A 17,651-nucleotide genomic window follows, 5' to 3' on the forward strand; every position below is an offset into this window, starting at 1 on the left:
CAACACAGGGACATTGTTCTCAGGTGGCTGGGAGCTAGGGTCTGTCCTACCAAGCATGAATTCTGATTGCCATTGGTAGACCAAGTAGCACTTAGGGTTTCTCTCTCCGTCTCGCCGTTAAGCGAGACTCTAGCGGAGCTATCCTAGGAGCGTGGCAGGAAGAGCCAAGAACTACACCAATGGGCGCGTTCACGTAGAGCCAGTAGGAGGTAGCTCCGGCTCACACTGTACGCAATCGCATGATGTTGCTCCCGGAATCTGGCTGTTCGCATACTGCAATTGCATCTATCTTCGATCGAAGCACAGGGAACGATACGCTGCTGTCTGTACACAGTCAAACGTAAGTGAATTTCAATATTCATATATGCCTGCCTTGGATCGGAGAGCTCCTGGATGTACAAGTCTCAGTGAGTCCAACCACCAGTTGTCGAAGACAGTCTTTCCGCGAGGATTGAGGCTTCACACCCTTTTGGGAAATCCCTGTTAAGGCTACCCAATCATTGAGCGCCAACGCTAGTTTTAGACCTCGACCCAGCCGCGGATATTCGCGAGCATGAATGCAGCCATATTCAAAATCATGGGACCATTGATCAGCTCCCTATGACCAGGTATCCCGGTTTTTGCATATGGTTGTAGGCCTCACGGCCGAACCGTACCGTCAAAAGGAATGCCAGCAGCAGGCCACAAACTTTCTCTTCCACCTTGTTCATCTCTGCAACAGCCTTGACCACCCTTCAAGAGCTTTGATATCTCACAGTTCACTTGCTGTGATGCGACCCAGTTCAAGGTCTAAATGCTGCAACACATGTGCAATGGCCCCTCCTGATCCTCATCGCTGGACTTATACCGATTATGTCTGTTTTTTGCGAAGTCATGGCTTTCACAATCTTGCTTGTTTGGACGACTACCTTCGATGGGGAGCTGATGCCAGGCGAAATCCCTCTATGCCACAACCTCAGAGATCAACATCCATACTCTTGGAATTTGGAACCACTGGTTTTCGAACATCAGACCTCACCGACCCGTCGAAAATGAGACTTCTCCTGAGGGAATGGACCAAGACACAGCCGACTGACAGCCCACAATCGCAAAATGTCCAAGGTCGCATTATTATGGTCAACAATATTAACCCCGAGATCGTCGATACCTTGGGTGGGATACTAAACATTGAACCCGCTTTCTTTGCATCCCATATTGCCGACCCAGGTCTTGGAAACTTGGGTGAAATCAATACCGGTTCGCCGCTGGCCTCAACAAACCTTCGTCACCAAAAGCAATTTTTCAATCTAGAGTATCCTTGTGCTTTTATTCCGGCCAGTTGTGGGAAGGACGTCGACATCGATAAGTTATGCTGCAAAGGAAACTATCGTCGGAGAGTGGAAGTGTGCTCGAGACACGGCAAGCAAAGGGTTGCTGTTGCACGCCGAAAGATTTCCTTTTACATGAAGAAAACCTTGGATCCATGGTTATGTGAGTCCAACCATCAACACTGGGAGCATGAAATTCAATCTCCACCAACTTTTGAATGACACTAATTTTCTGCAATAGGTGTCGTGCTAGTGGACCCTCCCATATCATTTTTTACTCTAGGAGTTGAAACAGCATTCGGGGAGTACTCGCCTTCTCAAAGGCTCGAGGTGACCGGATATCAAGGTGGGTATCTCGACTTTCTAGAAACCCGGAAGCCCGCCAACAAAGACGACCATGACTTCCGAGCCTGTGGATCTAGGCCCATGTGCCCCAATCCCTTTGATGACCTCTGTCGGCACTGGCAGATCATGGCCCAAGCAGGGACTCTACACCCATTAGATAAAAACCTGGTCAACCTCATGAAACCGGCCTTTCAGATAGCGGCAAGTGAATGTGCGAATTTCTTCGAATACATTCGAGCGAGCCTGGAGAGCCAGCCGATATCGACATCCTTCGCTTCGGATTCCATCAAGACGAGAAAGACCCTTGATCGATGCATCTCGTTAGACTCCATGCTGAGCCGATACAAGCCGATCCTCACCAAAATCAAATCCTATGTATCCAGTGACTCCGACCTGACGGACGACTACCGGAGCCTACTGATCGACCTGCACCACTACCGCGCCGAATGCGATTCACAGATGCAACACATCCTCGCGGTGTCGCAATGTCAAGACTCGGCGGCGCTGACATCCATCAAGGGCGAATCCATTCGACACGCCGACTACTCACGGTATCTGACCATCATCGCCCTGATCTACGCCCCCTTCGCGCTGGCATGCGCCATCTTCAGCCTACCGCATGAGTTCGCACCCGCAGCCCATTACTTCTACGGCTTCCTCCCTGCCACCGCCGGCGTCGCCGTCCTGTTCCTCCTCCTAGTCCTGCCGGAAGCCCGCGACCCACTGCCCAGCATCAAGGCCGCATTGTGCGGGAAACTGACCAAGAAGAAACTCCTGGCCAAATCCTCCACCAGTCGATCCAGCGTCGGCGAAAAAAGGACCCTCGAGGAAGTCTGAGGCCTAGTACGTTCATTCGATTATCCCGGGAGGAAGTAAATGAAATTCAGCCAGCGCCTCTCATTTGATGTTAATCAAAATGAATCAAAATCCACAAAAGCACCGGGTCCCCAGCCGGGTGACAGAGAGACCCCGGATCCCTTTCTAAACAATCAATACCAGTTACCATCGAACAACACCAAGGATGGATGGGATTTTTTTAGCCGCACAGGTCGCGGTTCCAAAGCACATGACAGGGGAACGGGAGTCCAACCCATACCCGCCAAATGCGCTGATGGCTGGACGACCAAGTCCCTCTGAACCGTGAGTGCCACCGGTTCTAGATGCCGGACGAGTACTCAGTCAGCACCCAGGGGGTGCGGCGTATTAGGATAAGGGAGCAGGTGAAAGCCCTCCCCCAGCGGGGAGACGGCGCCCACCTCAGCCAGAGATGAGTATGCCTAGTAGTAATATACTTGATGCATGGGAAGGAAATGTATCCAATGGCGGACAGATAGGCAGGCAATGCACCGCGACTACTCTCTTCCATGAATGATGACAGCATGACGAATCACTACGCTGAAGTAGTAAATTTAGAACCCAAAACCACCAGTCAGCCAGTCCACAGGATGCTGCAAATTCCCACCGAAAATTAAACAATTCTGGAGAGACTGCCACTCTCTTTCCAAATCCATTAGGTCCGCCTTTGCAGGAGTGAGTAGTTTCTTTTGCTCAGTTGTTCTAGTTAGACTTTTAGTCTTGTTTTTGTCACCTAGTTTTACATTGATGCTTTTGCTTTGATCATGGGGCTGAGGACATAGAATAGCCTCACCGGAATGTTGATGATAGACCATGAACAGTAAGTATATACACATATGGGCAGGAGCGGTGCCAAGTAAGACATGGTCTCTCATCCCACGGCCTCTTTAAGGCCAGCCCTATTATGGAACATCTCACACCTCGACTTTTGTGGGGATCTTGACATGGCCTCTCTTCCGGTCCTGGGCGGGCACACCGTACCTGAACCCAGGGCTCTGCGTGCCTCGACCATCCAGTCCTGTACCTTGTCGAGTTGCCTGGACATCAGTCACAACAAACTGCCACCGTCCAGCGTCGATTCGAGTCTTCTTGCTCTCCTCGAGGGCCTCACGCTTGGCTTTGGCCGCCTCCCTTCTCTCCTTGTCTTCAAGAAGACGTGCGTGGTACCGCTCTTGTTGCTCGGCGCGCGGAAGACCCTGGTCTTTGGCAAACGCGATCAGGTGTGGGTGAGGGATCCGGCTGTCGGCGGGTTTCAAGACATATTTTTCTCGCCCGGGTTTGCCGATCAGCTCGGGTTTGTTGTCCTGCCATGGCTCTACTGCTTGTGTGCCCCCTTGACCGACGTCCTCCTCATCTGGCAGGCGTGGCGCGCCGCTGAAGACACGGCCGGCGTCTGTACGGTTGAACGCGCGAGATTCGGAAGTCGGATAGAAGATTTGGGGAAGCGTAAGGGGATGTTGTTCAAGGTCATTGATGGATTCATGTGCTTCGACTGGTCTTCGGGTTTTTGGGTCAAGTTCGGTGACTGGCACCATGGCGTGGATCGCTCGAGCATAGGGTATGGCTAGTTGCTTTTTCTAGTCAGGGTGATAAATGCATCAGCCTCTTGCTTTCAGGAGTTGATGTTAATCTAATTGGACGAAATTCGCAGAGTTTCAGAGAGTTGTAATTTGTTTGTTGAATCACCATGCTTGGGAGTCTGGAAGACTAATCGATTTTGTTGCTCATCATAGTATGGTTGCTGGTAGGGGCAACGCATTGTGAGAATTTCACCGGGTACGAACTCACCTCTGTCTTCATCCTTCTCTCCACCTCGACTAATCTTACGACTGCAGCCACTCGTCGCATGTCCACACCCATCTCCGCAGATACTTGCCGCACAGATTTCCCATCTCCCTGGACTCGTCGCCATATCTCATTCCGAAGGTCTTCCGATAATATGCTTTGAGATATAAAGTAGTTGTTCATAGGAAACGGTCGTAGATCGCTCTCTGTCTCTTTTGGTATTTCTGAACCTTCGGCAGCTGCGTCAAGTGCTCTCATATCAGCCGTCTCTGGCGTTGAAGAAGCTTCACTGCGCTTTGATGCACGAAGCAGATTGCCCGATCTATCATACGCATTGAGATAGTTGGTTGAGTTGGGAAGAGGATGGCGGAAAACTTCTCCTGGGCCTTCGAGCCATTCGTAGAAGCGTCTTCGATGGGCTGTTGGCTGGCGCCGAGTTCTCTCCTCGGCAGGCGCGGCTGCAGTCGAGGAGAAGCTGCGGGTCAGGCATGATTTACATAGACGGTGGGCTGATGGTTTAGGGAGAGCTGTGGTATAGGTAGGGAGCGGTATTCGAGGTGGCATAGCTACTCTGCGGGCAGTTTGACACTGGAATGGAGGGTCCAATGTCTAAAGAGACATAGCACCACGCCTTCGGGACCCAGAAGTACAGGTCGTGTGACTATCAACTGAAGCAAATAATGTGTTTGTGTTGAGCCCAGATTTCATTTATTGTCGAGGTCGATAAATTTGAGAAGGGCCCAGCTCGGCCGACTTGCCACATCCAACCCCAGCCCATTGAGCGTTGATTAGATCACGTGCCGTCCAAGGCTACTGCATTCAGTTTCTGTTTACCAGTGTATCATGAAGCACAAGGGAAAGCAAGCAGTATTATCAGTCATTATATATCATTAAGCATACCCTTTCACGGACATGTCATCCTCTATCGTCATCATCATACAGACTATATCTCTCAACTGATCGGTCGTAGATGGTGGAATGTGAAACACCTTGAATCATGGTTGCCCTGACTTTTCCAATCCGCCAACGCCTCGCCAAAACACATCAAAAACAAAGTGCTGCAAAGCCCAATCAGGCTGCATTATTGCATTCACAGAGGGCACTATATCCCGGATTGCTCTTGGTCACTGTTCAAGATACAGTCAAGGTTTCCCACCAGCCAGTCTTTGGTACTGTTCAACCACAGGTGACCCCGCACTCCACGACTCATTCATTGTAGGCGGTCGACTGCTCCGAAACTTCCCTCGTTTTGAGTGGGGTTTATAGGTTGTATAGGGTGTGCTGGGACTACTGTTGTTCATCATTGGGCTGAGTTCCTCGTCTTTGCATCTGATGAAGAAATGAGGATGCCTTCCAGAGCTGGTGAGTGGTTGGTACTGGAAGCCATCATGATCGTTGTCGGTTCTTATCATGTCGACCGTCCATTTGCGTGCCATGGTCTCGCCTTTCGGTCCACCTCCACATGCGCCGTACAGTGCACTACTCGATGGAGAGTTCACAGCTAGCGCAAAGAGATTTTGTGGCTCGGTGTAGTCAGTTACATTGCCTTGTCTGATAAAGTTCCAGCACAGATATCCCAACGCAGCAGCGCTGAGGAGGAAAGTGGCGGTAAGAATGACATAGAATATGCCCTGCCAGCCTTGTGTCCCACCTGAAGCGTAGTCTTTATAGGTGTACATTGATGGAAAGCTTTGGCGCTGAGGTTCGGCGAGTACCGTCTCGCTGTAATTCCAGGTATGCTCGTAAGGGGCATCCAAACTTGATAGCAGGAGAGTACCTCCAGCCAATACGCCGATCGCCTCACCGATGGTAGGTTTCGTGGTTGGGAGAATGGTAGGGGCATCGCGATTATACTCAGGGATGTACTGGGTGAGTAATCGAGCGGAGGACGCGTTTGCATCAGAAACTCCATTGTTCAGCGCGAGTGATCTAATCCCTGTCGGCAAAAGTTAGCATAGATTTGACAGCGAGGATGGGTTCTCATCTCAAATAAAGCCACTAACATTCACCTCCAATATCCTTCCAGTCACTGTTCCACTCCCCAATGGGGGCATCAGGCCTTGTCCGGTGATAAGGCAGTGTATTACGTTCATCCGCGTCGCAATGGACCGTAAGAAGACCACCAGATTGCGCAACCTTGTACCAAGTTGTGCAATTGCGATATAACGCCGACTTAATTGTGCAAAGAACGTGATCGTTGGTGGTAGTACCTTTTGGAGGAGTGGCAAGTAATGAGATCGCTGGGGGACCCCACACTGAAGGTATGTGCACTATAGTGTTATACTCTAGAAGGATGCATGTTAGCATTCCTCGGTTGCTTTGAGAGTTGTGAATGTCCTTACCAATGGGGAGTTTGGGGAAGTACGGCGTAGATGGCGCCTCAGCGTTGGGATCCCATCCGAATATTGAATCCACCACAGTAGCGTTAGGTACGTAGGTGGTAGGATCGGTTACATTGACAATCTAAAATGTTTAATGGGTCAGTCAGATATTCGTGCAGATAAAATGATGTTGCATAACGATAACTCGAGAGAAGTGACCTGGACTCACCATAGGACTCATTTCCTCAGTAGATAACCCAACACAAAGAATATTGACGATCGGGGCAGGCAGAGAAGCCTGCACAACGTACTCTCCAGAACCTTGAAGGTCGGCAGGCTGCAGGATACGGTTCGCGGGATCTCTGACCGCCTTGAAGATGCCCGCGTGTGGCATAGCCATTGTCACATTCTCCACAAGCCGTCCGTGACTACTTGAATCTGTAGTAATGTTCTCTTGGCTTGGAGTGATCCACTGCCCATTGATGGTAGTATTGTCGTACAGTACGGCCACAGGCAGGGGCCGGCCTTCAAAGCCGTTCACACTCTCAGTTGTATTTCCTGCTGCGACGCTCTCCGCCCAATCTCTTAGAAATGACGACAGGTACGAGAAACCCATTCCTGCATGTCGGATTTGAAGACATGTTGAGCCTTCAAAATCGTCGTTTGCCTCGGCAACGGGGACCTCACACATGGTTCCCAAATACATCGCATTCGCATATGATGCGCTCACCAGACCTGAAATGGTTCGGTCTTGAATGGGTCCGAATTTGAGCTTTGGGGATACTAGGGCTTCACTAGCCGTTGTGTACCAGGTGGCGCTGAAAGCACTTATCAGGACAATGGCTCCGAGGAACGAATTGGCGTATCGAACAGCTTTCAAATTGACCAGAAGACTCCCCGGCTGCATGATCCAGGTTCGCATATTCATCTCAGCGATGCTAATTCCCCCTGTCCCATCGCGCTTTGAGAAAGCGCGTCGAGTGAGAACTTGGCCCAGTAAGGCAACAAAAACGGTAACAAATGATATTTCAACGGTCTTTGAAAATATAGCACTCAGAAGTGAGGCGTTTGCAAAAGACAAATGTCCGTTAGTGCCAACTTTATCACCCCATCTGGGTTTTGCAAGTGCAATGCCCAGGAAAATGCCAGAGAATGCGGTGGAATACAGCGCCAAAAATAAGAGGGGGACTGAAATCCATGACCAAGGACTCGTGAGGATATCGCTGTGCGTCGGGCAAGCAGCGTCGACTTTTCTTGGTGAACCAAGCAACCCCATGTCTGAATTGAAGGTCCCAGGTGTAGGAGGGCCCAGATTTGAAGTAGAAGATTGATGACTTGGTATATAGAACTCGGCTGACCTAGCTCCCACATCACCAATTGAGACATTTTCGTAACTTGGAACTCTGGCGAAGTTGGCTGGCGAGAGCGTTGCTGGACTCAAAAGTCCGTCCATAGTCGTTGAGCGTGTTATGCCAGCTGGTACTCTCTTAATTTGAGAAGGGCGTCCAACTATATTACCGAGTCCTAGCCCGTGTGTCTTGGAAGGGTTTGAATCGAGTTTGGTTTCGCCTTTGTCGTTATCGGAAACCGACCGATAAGCATCTTTATCAGCCATGTTAGCAGGGTGATGTGTGAAGGGCCTGCGTCCTAATATCGGGGACTCTGAATCATCCGGGTACTCAGGGAGGGCGGCATATCTGGAACTCTCAATACTATCATTCTTGTGGATGTCCATGATTTATTCGAGCATCGGCTTGCCGCGAAATAAAAAGGAAGACAGAATGTATGCAAGCTTCACGGTAGTGAAACCTCTGTGGCCTGAACTAACACAATCCAAGGTACTGAGTACATTTGAATGTTCAAGACGACTGCTTACCGCATTTGAATCGCCAGCCACAATGCGGCAGATAAACTGGATCCAGTGGAGGCCTCAATTCTTGGTGTCTTCAGGAGTGGTGCACCCGTTTGCACCAATTTGACGAACCCCGCCAGCACATCGTGCAAAGATGTTCCGATGCACCGCCTCATGTTGCCGAAGGAAACTCGGTCAGACCAAGGGCATGCAAGAATCTCTGAGGAGTAGTACGTTGGTTGCCGCACGAGCAAATCTGCAACGGCCGCACATGGGTCTGCATAGGTGTGAGCCTAGGCGTTTGGTCTGAACAGAAGCGAGGGTTTTGATACATATTTACAACGGCCGGAGGGAGGGGGGGAGCAAAGCACAAAGCTTACCATGCTATGTCCCGTACTTGGTAGGGCTACAGATCCTGCTGTCCTAGGTGTTAATTATTGATGGACTCGGGCTCCTCGTATACCAAATCCCAGGTAATCACTGATGAGTAAGAGCTGGGATAGGCGGTAGATGGGCGATCAAGTCGACCGATCAAGTCCTTGGCCTTGCCTACTCCGTACCTGGTAAGGCCTGGACACCTGGTTTTAATTATGTGGATGCTAAATTTGAAGATGGCAAGACATACTAGTAAGCGGAGATCGGCGGAGGGAGCCACCGTGCCAAGGACATCAATCGCACACAGCCTACGGCCCTTTCCATGTTTAGCCATCTGAGGCATGAAACGACTCTATGAGTCCTGAATCCTGACATTCCCGTTAATCGTTGTACAACGCTCTGAAGATGAATCCATTTCCGCCTCGTCAGCCCTAATTGCGGATCTACGAGCGCATCCAGCGCTGTCAGATATTATGAGCTTTTCAGTTTCATACCAAGCATCTCGTGCTCTGTCTGCAGCCCAACTCTCTACCCTCTAACTGGTTTTCTTTTACTATGGCGATTTCCTACTGGTACGGCTCGAGCCGCCATTGGCCAGTTATGTACCTACCCAGATAACTGACACAGATGACACAAGCCCGGTCACAAGGCTTTCGCCCCTTGGACTCCTACCCACCTAGTCGGCCTCACCGTCTGACTTCAGCATATTGTGCAACGACACGAGAGCAGTGGCAAGGGCGAGTACCGAGAAGAAATAGCCCAAAAAGTCAGACTGACCCTAAATCTGAAATCGGATGATTGTAAAGCATTGCCGCTTTAAGCCTCTCTCACAAGTTGACAGCGATTGATGAAGCAACATCGAATACCAAGTTCATTATTCATCTATCTCGGCTAAACAGGCCTGAAGTCTGCCTTATACAGGTGCGATGCATTGCCGAGGCCTGGGTTTCCCTTTATTTGGCAGCCGCAGCATCATCATAGCCTGCAAGCAGAAGGCTTGTGATGACTGAGAATGGATCTCAGGCGTCCCCACTCTTGGTGAAACAACATCTCCTCTGTGCTGTGATCCAACAAGAAGACATGGCCCGCACCAGGCTCAGTGGGAATATTTCGGGGGTCTCAGTAGAGGGCTGAAAGAGTCATTCGTCTGGACTGGACCAGTTGCTGACACAGGAGTGTTCGATGCATCCCTTGAGCTCACTCATGGGTTCTTCATGCCGGCTTTCCCTTGCATTTACATAGCACCCAGCTCTCACTATGGCTTTGAATGCTCCAAAATCAATTGCGAGAGGTACCTCCTCCCAATATTGGCATTCTTTGAGAACCATTGGTTCTCAGCTGTTCTGCAACAAATCAGAAAGTGGACCTCTCACAATCCCGATATCCATAAAGTGGACAGAAGGGGGATGATTATGTGCGCAGAGTTCCTTGGCCTATTCTGTGAGACAATCTGCCGCTATGCTCATCCAATGTCCCTCTAATGATGTCGAATATGCAAAAGGCCACAGCGAGACGCTCAGTCAGAAAAAGGACTGATCTGTTTCCTCGCTGACCTCGGGCTTGAGAAGAACTGGATCCATTGTACCAGCCTGCCATCAGACTCAGGAATGGACTTCGGTTTCTTCCCAACCCCGAGTTCAATCTTTCTGGTGTCTTTCGTTGCAGTTTGACTGACTGGAGGTGATCCGCGGCCTTCAGACCGCAGTATCCGCAACGCAATCCAGCTTTAGACTCAACTCACCTTGACGTCAGTCGAACAACTGGAGAACAAATTGTCAAGGCGCCATTTGATTGCGTCAGTGAATCACCTGCCTATCGGCACCAGTCGCTATGACAGCAAATATGGACAGTAGAAACCCAAGATGTTGACAGCGAGACGTCTCCCCTTACCCCAAAACTAGAGTCCCCACAATTCTGCAATGAGGCAATAGTATCACGAGGGAAAGTTTCTGCCGAGGGAACAAACGTCCGGCGTTGTCTTTGAGTCGAAGGCCTCGGACTCGACCACTGAATGCGACGTCACCGAGGCTACGTCTATATGGTGGTCGTGCCTTGATATTCAAGACCGGTTCATAGAACAGTACTCCACCATGGGTTACCATACTGACAACTCTCTATGAACAGTTTATTCCTCACAAAGAATTTCGGGCGCTCCAATGAACGTGAAGGGCTAGAGGAATATGCTTTGTCAGATCATCACGATGGCGTATAGTACTCATCTTAGGCAGACGGGAGTGCCACCTGCTCTTCCGCGCGAACAACACCCTGCCCTTATGGGCATGGATCCCTTCTGTGGAAAGGTCGCCCCGATGTTTGCTTTCAAAACCATTAAGAGCTTTCCTGTCGCAGTCCCAATGTTGTAGGCACCAGCGAGACTAGCGATCTCCCGTCCACGAAATAGGCTTTCGTTTAGATCCAAATTGTCATAGCATCATGTTCATCATCCCTGCTCAGGCTTTCTCAAGTGAAGCATATTTGATCATCCAAGGACCCTGCCCTAGAAGTCTTGTCAATGGGACATGCGAAACAGGCCTCCGTGAGTACATGAACGCTGCGCGCTGGTCATCAGTGCTCGACAGGCAACCTCGCACGGTCCCACCCATAACGATTCTGAGATGAAATCGACAATTCCGGCCTCAATTGAACAAAGCGAACCCTAGGGTCGACTCGGGGATGAGAACAATCATTCAGTGTTTGCCCCTGGGTCAGAACAAAGCAGCGTCTCTAGCCTATAGGATTTCGAGAAGCTTCGGCAATGAACCCAAGAATCCAGACCAGCAGTTCTGACGTTTTCTACACGAAGAGAAGCAATTGAACACAATCACCATTTCCTTCGGCCAGTACCTCTAGCAAACACAGCAAGTCAGTACACTGTGGCCTCCTCAAGCATGCCAGCCGTAGTCAGTAAACGAGATCGAGCTCCGACAATCCGGCTAACCCTTGCTTTGTGAGAGAGTAGTCAGACTCCTAAGATCTAACGGTCTTGCTTGTGGTCACTACCGCGATGTAGACAAGTCGTCTTTTCGAAGCGGGTCCGATAGTGGTGAACTTTATATGCTCCTACATGAGCTGATCGACGGCTCATATGGGCTTGTGGTAGCATTCCTCAGAGTCAGGAGGGTAGAGGAAGTCTCGAGACTATCAACCCCTCGAATACAGCAGTGGAAACTCTATTCATACCCAAAGGATACTCAGTGTCCCACCTTTTTGTCATTCGCAGACCACCTGTACCATCATCGACTGGACAACTGAGGGATCAACAGAGAGCTCTATCAGTTTCGCTGTTTCTAATCTGGCCTTCGTCTATCATTCCAACCTCCTTTCAAACGAGACACGTCAGCGTAGAGCGACTGAGACACAGAAAATGTCCAAGGCCTGAAGAAATATCGCCTCACTATGGTGTCAGTGACTTTTCAGCTCAGTTACTAAGTCACAGCAGCACCAGCATGAGACCATTATTCTTTTTCTGTTATGGTTATTCATATTCACAGCTAAATGAGTATGTGCAGTCGATACTAAACTCGTGAGTGAATGGAAGTCCTCTACATTGAGCTTTGTGTGTCTTGACTCCTGACTGGCCGATTTCCGCCGTACTCCGTAATACTAATTAATTAATTTTTTACAGAAGAATGACGTTTGCAGAGGACCCACGTGACTTGAATTGCAGCGTCAGTACCTGTGCAACATCTACCTAGGACTATTCTCAGTTTCAGAATCCATTCATATCATTCCTCCATGTATCACTTTCACCTTGTCGTCGCGAGACCAAGAGCTATCGTACACGAACGCAGGCGGCACTCCAGCCACTAAACCTGCCTAGCGAAGCAGGGTTGTATTTCCGCAGCCAGCTTTCCTAAGCTTACTGATCCAAGGCACGCGTGAACATGGTAAGTTTCAGTCGTTATGCGAACTGCGACCAGCGATCTGACCAACTTCTCACAGGGAAAACGCAAGAAGTCATCCAGCAAGCCTCAAGGACCAAAGAAAGTAGGTTCCACAAGCGCGCTCGCTCGCTCAACCATCTCTCGTCCCGTGCTATCTATCCATCAAGAGAACATGAAGCCAGTCTCAACACTCCCTCACTGACACATGATCTTGATTCCTGTCACAGCGCGAACCCTTAGCCACGACATTCACATGCCTCTTCTGCAACCACGAGAAAGCAATCCAAGTGAAACTAGACAAAAAGGCCGGCGTGGGTAACCTACACTGTAAAGTCTGCGGCCAACGGTTCCAGACGGGGATCAACTACCTCTCCGCAGCGGTCGATGTATACTCGGACTGGATCGACGCGTGCGAGAACGTCGCGCAAGAGGCCGCGGCCGAGGAGGCGGCAGACAAGAACTTCAGCGACTATGCAACAGCCAAAGTGAGCAGGAAACCGGCCGCAGGCGGCGGTGCGGGAGATGACGTGGAGGAGGATGGCGTTTATGATGATGACTACTGAGATGTGGCTACCCCCCCTTCTATCTCTCGGTCTCGTTCGGAATACCGATTCACAACGGACGGGGAACGAGAGCTAGGGCGAATGACTGGGTTACAGATCGGAGAAATTGAGCGTGCGAGTGCGAAGGCAACAGCGCCTACCCTCAAAAGGAGCATCGAGCAGAAAAGCGGGACTTTCATATTTACATGTGACCATGGGAGGCATGGGAGGCAATCTAGGACTGATGGTACGGAGCGAGGGCGAGGGAACACTTTATACTTTTGGCTGTTGGGCATTTTCATATACCTCCTAGGGACTGAACCTAGGACAACTATTTCTAGACAGAACAGAATATCATGCATAAAATCGGACTTCCGATATCGAAAACTGAGTTCTGGGCCTTGGATAAATGGACTGACCGTGCAACTGCGCCGAGATTTCTGTGGGAGGCGATCGTGAGTCATCAACTTGAGGTTTGTAACTATGTAGCGGACGAGGTGACCTTCGTGCTAACACGACTAGAAACGCACAGGCCTATATTAGGACGAGTTGTAGGCCATGGGAGTCAAACCTCTGTCGGCAAACTTGTTGCCATCGATTGACGACGAGAGCCAGGGCTCTCAATCTCTGGTGCTTGTGTCCTAGTAGCAATCCCCTTTGAGGATATTGCTCTATCGTCACGCTCCTGATATCAGCGTATCAGTTCACTGACTCTGACCTACATGTGTATTCCAAGAGCGCAAGCAACGCTGCACTTCAGTGCTTCAACACTGCAGTCTGCACACCGAACGGGTTCGGATAACATGACGGGTGCCAGGACCGGCATTCTGGACCCGGTTCTGAACAGTCAGACCGTCAAGGCTCATCCGAACGCGATTCGGACCTCGTACGCACGCTTTGAATGAATGTCGGCATTGCCGACGAGGATGAAATCAGGGGGGAGTGTCAGGCTGACGTGGATCGACCTACTTCGTACTCGTAGGTTGTAGTCAACGCTCAACTGGATGGCAACGAAGGAGAGGAAATTGAGCGCGATTATTGTTCTGGTTGACTCGCTTTCCTCAAACCGACGAGAACCTGTCAAGCATAGTACAACGACAGCGGCGCAGGCCTCCGCAAGATTGAGACAGATCCTTTGTGACTTCGGTGGCGTTCGGCGGTCAGGCAGTGATGTTAGTAGTACTGTACGGAGTGTTCCGTAGAGCGCACGTTTGACTAGGTTGGCCCATTCAACCCAACCCCTTTCCCCAATCCATGGGCGATCAAATCTAACCAAAGGGCTTTCGAGACGTTGACATGGGGATTTCCACATCTCGTATAATGCTCACCAGCGATCACAGTACTCCGTAACTGGGTGCCTGACAATGTCTTGCGTTGTTTGAGAATCAAGTGAAAGATTTCTCTGGACAAAGATGTTTGGACGCGACTGCGACTCCGCCCTGCACCTGTGATATGCATAAAGGGATGTTTGTTCCGAGAGCTTGCCGGCATGTCGGACTTACGACGACCAATCAACCAGACCTAAGGCAGGCGTTTCGAAACAGGGTGTCGAAAAGGAATCCTTGCGGATCTTGGGAACCTCTTCAACATTCTGGCAGTCGTGTCCTCCTTTCCTTTCCTAAAATGGGGCGTCGGAGTATGATAAGCGAGACAAATTCGGTACAATCAGAGCAGAAAGCACCATTTCTCCTTGCAACCTGAGGCACGGAAATGTGGGATTCGATTTCACAACGTATTAAATCGTGCATCGGGCGATCAAATGCAAGATCTTACGCCCGCATCGAACAGGGGGATGTAATTGCGGCGCAGTACGATGATACCTCGTGGGTAGGAAGGCTGAATGTTGCATGTATTAGAGCGATGTCTAAAGCAAGACTCAACAACGAATTGTGCTCCGTACTGTCATAGGCATGGTCCTCCGTACTCCGGACTGGGTGACTGTACAATCATGTGTGGCCTTATTCAAGCTCCCAGCCACCGTACTCCGTACGGAGTCCAAGTGGTTCCCTTTTCGACTCTCGGAAATGCTCGCTAAAGTTCGTACTTGCAACTCGTTGACAGAAAGAAGAAAAAATGGGCGGGCTGGAAGGGAAGGAGTCAAAGACAACCAACCCTGTTCCGCAAAGGTCTCCCTCATGGTGCAAGTTCCCTGGGATCCTCGCGGTGATCTGCCCCATCTGACCCAATCTGTGTAACGCTGACCAGTGTGCCTTCCAAACATACGATTGGTGAATTATGTGCTGGGCTGGCCTGAAAGCCAGGGTGGGGTGGATAGTGGGCAGCTAAGGATTTCTCTCCACAAATCATGAATTGACAACGCACCAGGTCTCGGATTGAAGACGGCAGCACGAAGGAATGAAAAAAATTGTGCGAGCTCGATTCTCTTCTGTCTGGGAAAAGCGGACTATCCCTTCTCTTGTGAACACCTCCTCTTATCGGACCCTGGGGGGATTGAGAGGGAGGTGGTCCCATTGTCAGACTAACCTTAGGTGAACTGGAGGCTTGAAAGATCACAATCCTGGGTGGTTCTCCTGGCCGGGCGTGGTCGGACTGAAGTGTACGGATCCCCTGTGTATACAACTGTATGGATAGACGCATCTGGACTTTTAGGGCTCATCATCATCATTGTACCCGGAGTCCTCGTAGCCTTCGTGTCCTGAAAAGGCTGCGCCCTTAACTGCATCGAAAAAGGTGATCCGCAACCCCTGCGCAAGACTGCCTCGTCAACGGACGAAGGTGCTTCCGCTGTCAACAAGTCAGGATGCTCCCGACTAGACTAGAGAGTGGTTAAGAAGCTTGTTGATGGCAATTCCGCCCATGATTGACATGATATTATTACTTTTCCCTCGAAACCAAATTCCGACTGACTTCTGAGCTGCAATGCGACCTTAATTGTAGTTCGTGCATTGCATGGGCGGGAACGCCCTGCGTCCCGCGCATGCATGTCGTAACGATATTGGTTGAATAGGGCAGGAAGTAGCCTGACACATAATGTGGATTGTTCTTCGTGACAACCTGTCAAACGACCATGTGGAAATTGTACAAACATAAGATAGTATATAGTAGTAATCGGTAGGCAGGGTTTGCAAAATCAACGGCACCGCATTTCGGATCCTGTTCAAGTTTGTGGACACACCCAAAGATTCAATCAAGAGTTCGGATACAAGCCCCTTCCTCGCAGTATAATTCATATTGATGACGGGGGCCGGCGTGCCGAGTACTAGGTACATACTTCCTACACAGATTCGAGGCATTCAGGTCAGATTTGGAGGACACTTTCACGGATCAAATTGGTTCGGGGCGAAAGCTTGAGGAATGTCTGAATACATCTACCACTTGGTCAGCATAGGCCTCTTAGAGGAATTCTTCCAATGTGTGGCTCAAGATCAAGCTTTGCCGTCACAACCTGATGCCACTAAAAAGAATAATAAAATACAGCAGTGTGAGCTGATTCTCGTCTTGCTTACCGAGCGTAATGAGGTTCTTTCTTTCGAAGAGAGCATAATGCAAGATGGCATGGTATTGGTACGGATGTTCTGTGCTCCGTACTGAACACGTGCTGAATGGGGGAGAAGGCATTCTCCATGACTTGCAGCAGGCGGGGACGTTCTAGTGGACTAGGCCGGGGCTGACCAGGCCTAAGCGTGAAACTTGGAGGCTGTCGAACGATCCCACTGATAGTTCAAGTCACGCTTTTGCCAGCCACGCGCTGACGGATGATGCCATCAGCGTGGTCTAGTTGAGGACTGAACTAAATCCGGAGTACCCGGTGCCTCTTAATCTATCCGGAGTGGACCAGTATGTCAGTAGTACATCCCTTTCAAGGCAACCAAACTGTGCTCCGTCCTCCGTACAGAGCACAGTTGTGTAGCTGTCGGAGAGTTGTTTGTTGTTGAGCCTCGATGAGTTTATCTTTGTAGGCAGGATAAAACTGCATCATCGATGCACATATTCTATACTGGACTCTTCCATGCGGTTTCGAAGATCTTCTTTCCATGCACGTAATTCGGTTTTGCCGCTGCTCTCTGCTCGCTGCCGACGTACCTCACTTTAGCGTCTGTTGATGGCTCCAAGGGAAGCCCCAGTGCCTCCATACGTAGTATACTTCCAACAGCTTCTGCCGAGGGCGGAATGTGACTACGAAGGCAGCCATGGATAAATAGATCCAAGAAATGGTGGGCACTGGTTGAGTTTTAGCGTTGCGGCATCGGCTCTTTCCTCCTGTCAGGATCTCGCCTTTTGGGTGACCTTCGTAGACACCGGCCACATCGGCTGGAATTTTGAACTTCTGGCGAAAGTCGGCAGGTTGGTGACCAGGGCAAGGGAGGGGAACGACTCCCCAAGCAAGCGAGCAGGGGGACACCCTGTTTGTTGCAATTCATCAC

The 17,651-nt window shown here is 50.3% G+C and overlaps 4 protein-coding genes across 4 annotated transcripts; 2 read left to right on the top strand and 2 right to left on the bottom strand.

The window, feature by feature from the left end:
* Positions 1–770: 770 nt before the first annotated feature.
* Positions 771–2,489, top strand: A1O9_03199 (uncharacterized protein; the record flags this gene model as incomplete). Its single annotated transcript, XM_013408767.1, has 2 exons — positions 771–1,470; positions 1,549–2,489. The coding sequence occupies 2 exons, from the start codon at positions 771–773 to the stop codon at positions 2,487–2,489; spliced, it is 1,641 nt and encodes a 546-aa protein (XP_013264221.1).
* A 932-nt stretch (positions 2,490–3,421) lies between these two features.
* Positions 3,422–4,856, bottom strand: A1O9_03200 (uncharacterized protein; the record flags this gene model as incomplete). The annotated part of the gene is made up of 2 exons (XM_013408768.1): positions 3,422–4,084; positions 4,296–4,856. The coding sequence occupies 2 exons, from the start codon at positions 4,854–4,856 to the stop codon at positions 3,422–3,424; spliced, it is 1,224 nt and encodes a 407-aa protein (XP_013264222.1).
* A 578-nt stretch (positions 4,857–5,434) lies between these two features.
* A1O9_03201 (uncharacterized protein) lies at positions 5,435–8,228 on the bottom strand (the record flags this gene model as incomplete). The annotated part of the gene is made up of 4 exons (XM_013408769.1): positions 5,435–6,228; positions 6,296–6,577; positions 6,635–6,755; positions 6,843–8,228. The coding sequence occupies 4 exons, from the start codon at positions 8,226–8,228 to the stop codon at positions 5,435–5,437; spliced, it is 2,583 nt and encodes an 860-aa protein (XP_013264223.1).
* Positions 8,229–12,743: 4,515 nt separating this feature from the next.
* A1O9_03202 (uncharacterized protein) lies at positions 12,744–13,287 on the top strand (the record flags this gene model as incomplete). The annotated part of the gene is made up of 2 exons (XM_013408770.1): positions 12,744–12,827; positions 12,952–13,287. 2 exons carry the CDS (start codon positions 12,744–12,746, stop codon positions 13,285–13,287), a joined length of 420 nt encoding a protein of 139 aa, XP_013264224.1.
* Between the last annotated feature and the right edge of the window lie 4,364 nt (positions 13,288–17,651).

The sequence above is a fragment of the Exophiala aquamarina genome, assembly GCF_000709125.1.
Source record: "Exophiala aquamarina CBS 119918 chromosome Unknown aczIA-supercont1.2, whole genome shotgun sequence".
Classification (NCBI taxonomy): domain Eukaryota; kingdom Fungi; phylum Ascomycota; class Eurotiomycetes; order Chaetothyriales; family Herpotrichiellaceae; genus Exophiala; species Exophiala aquamarina.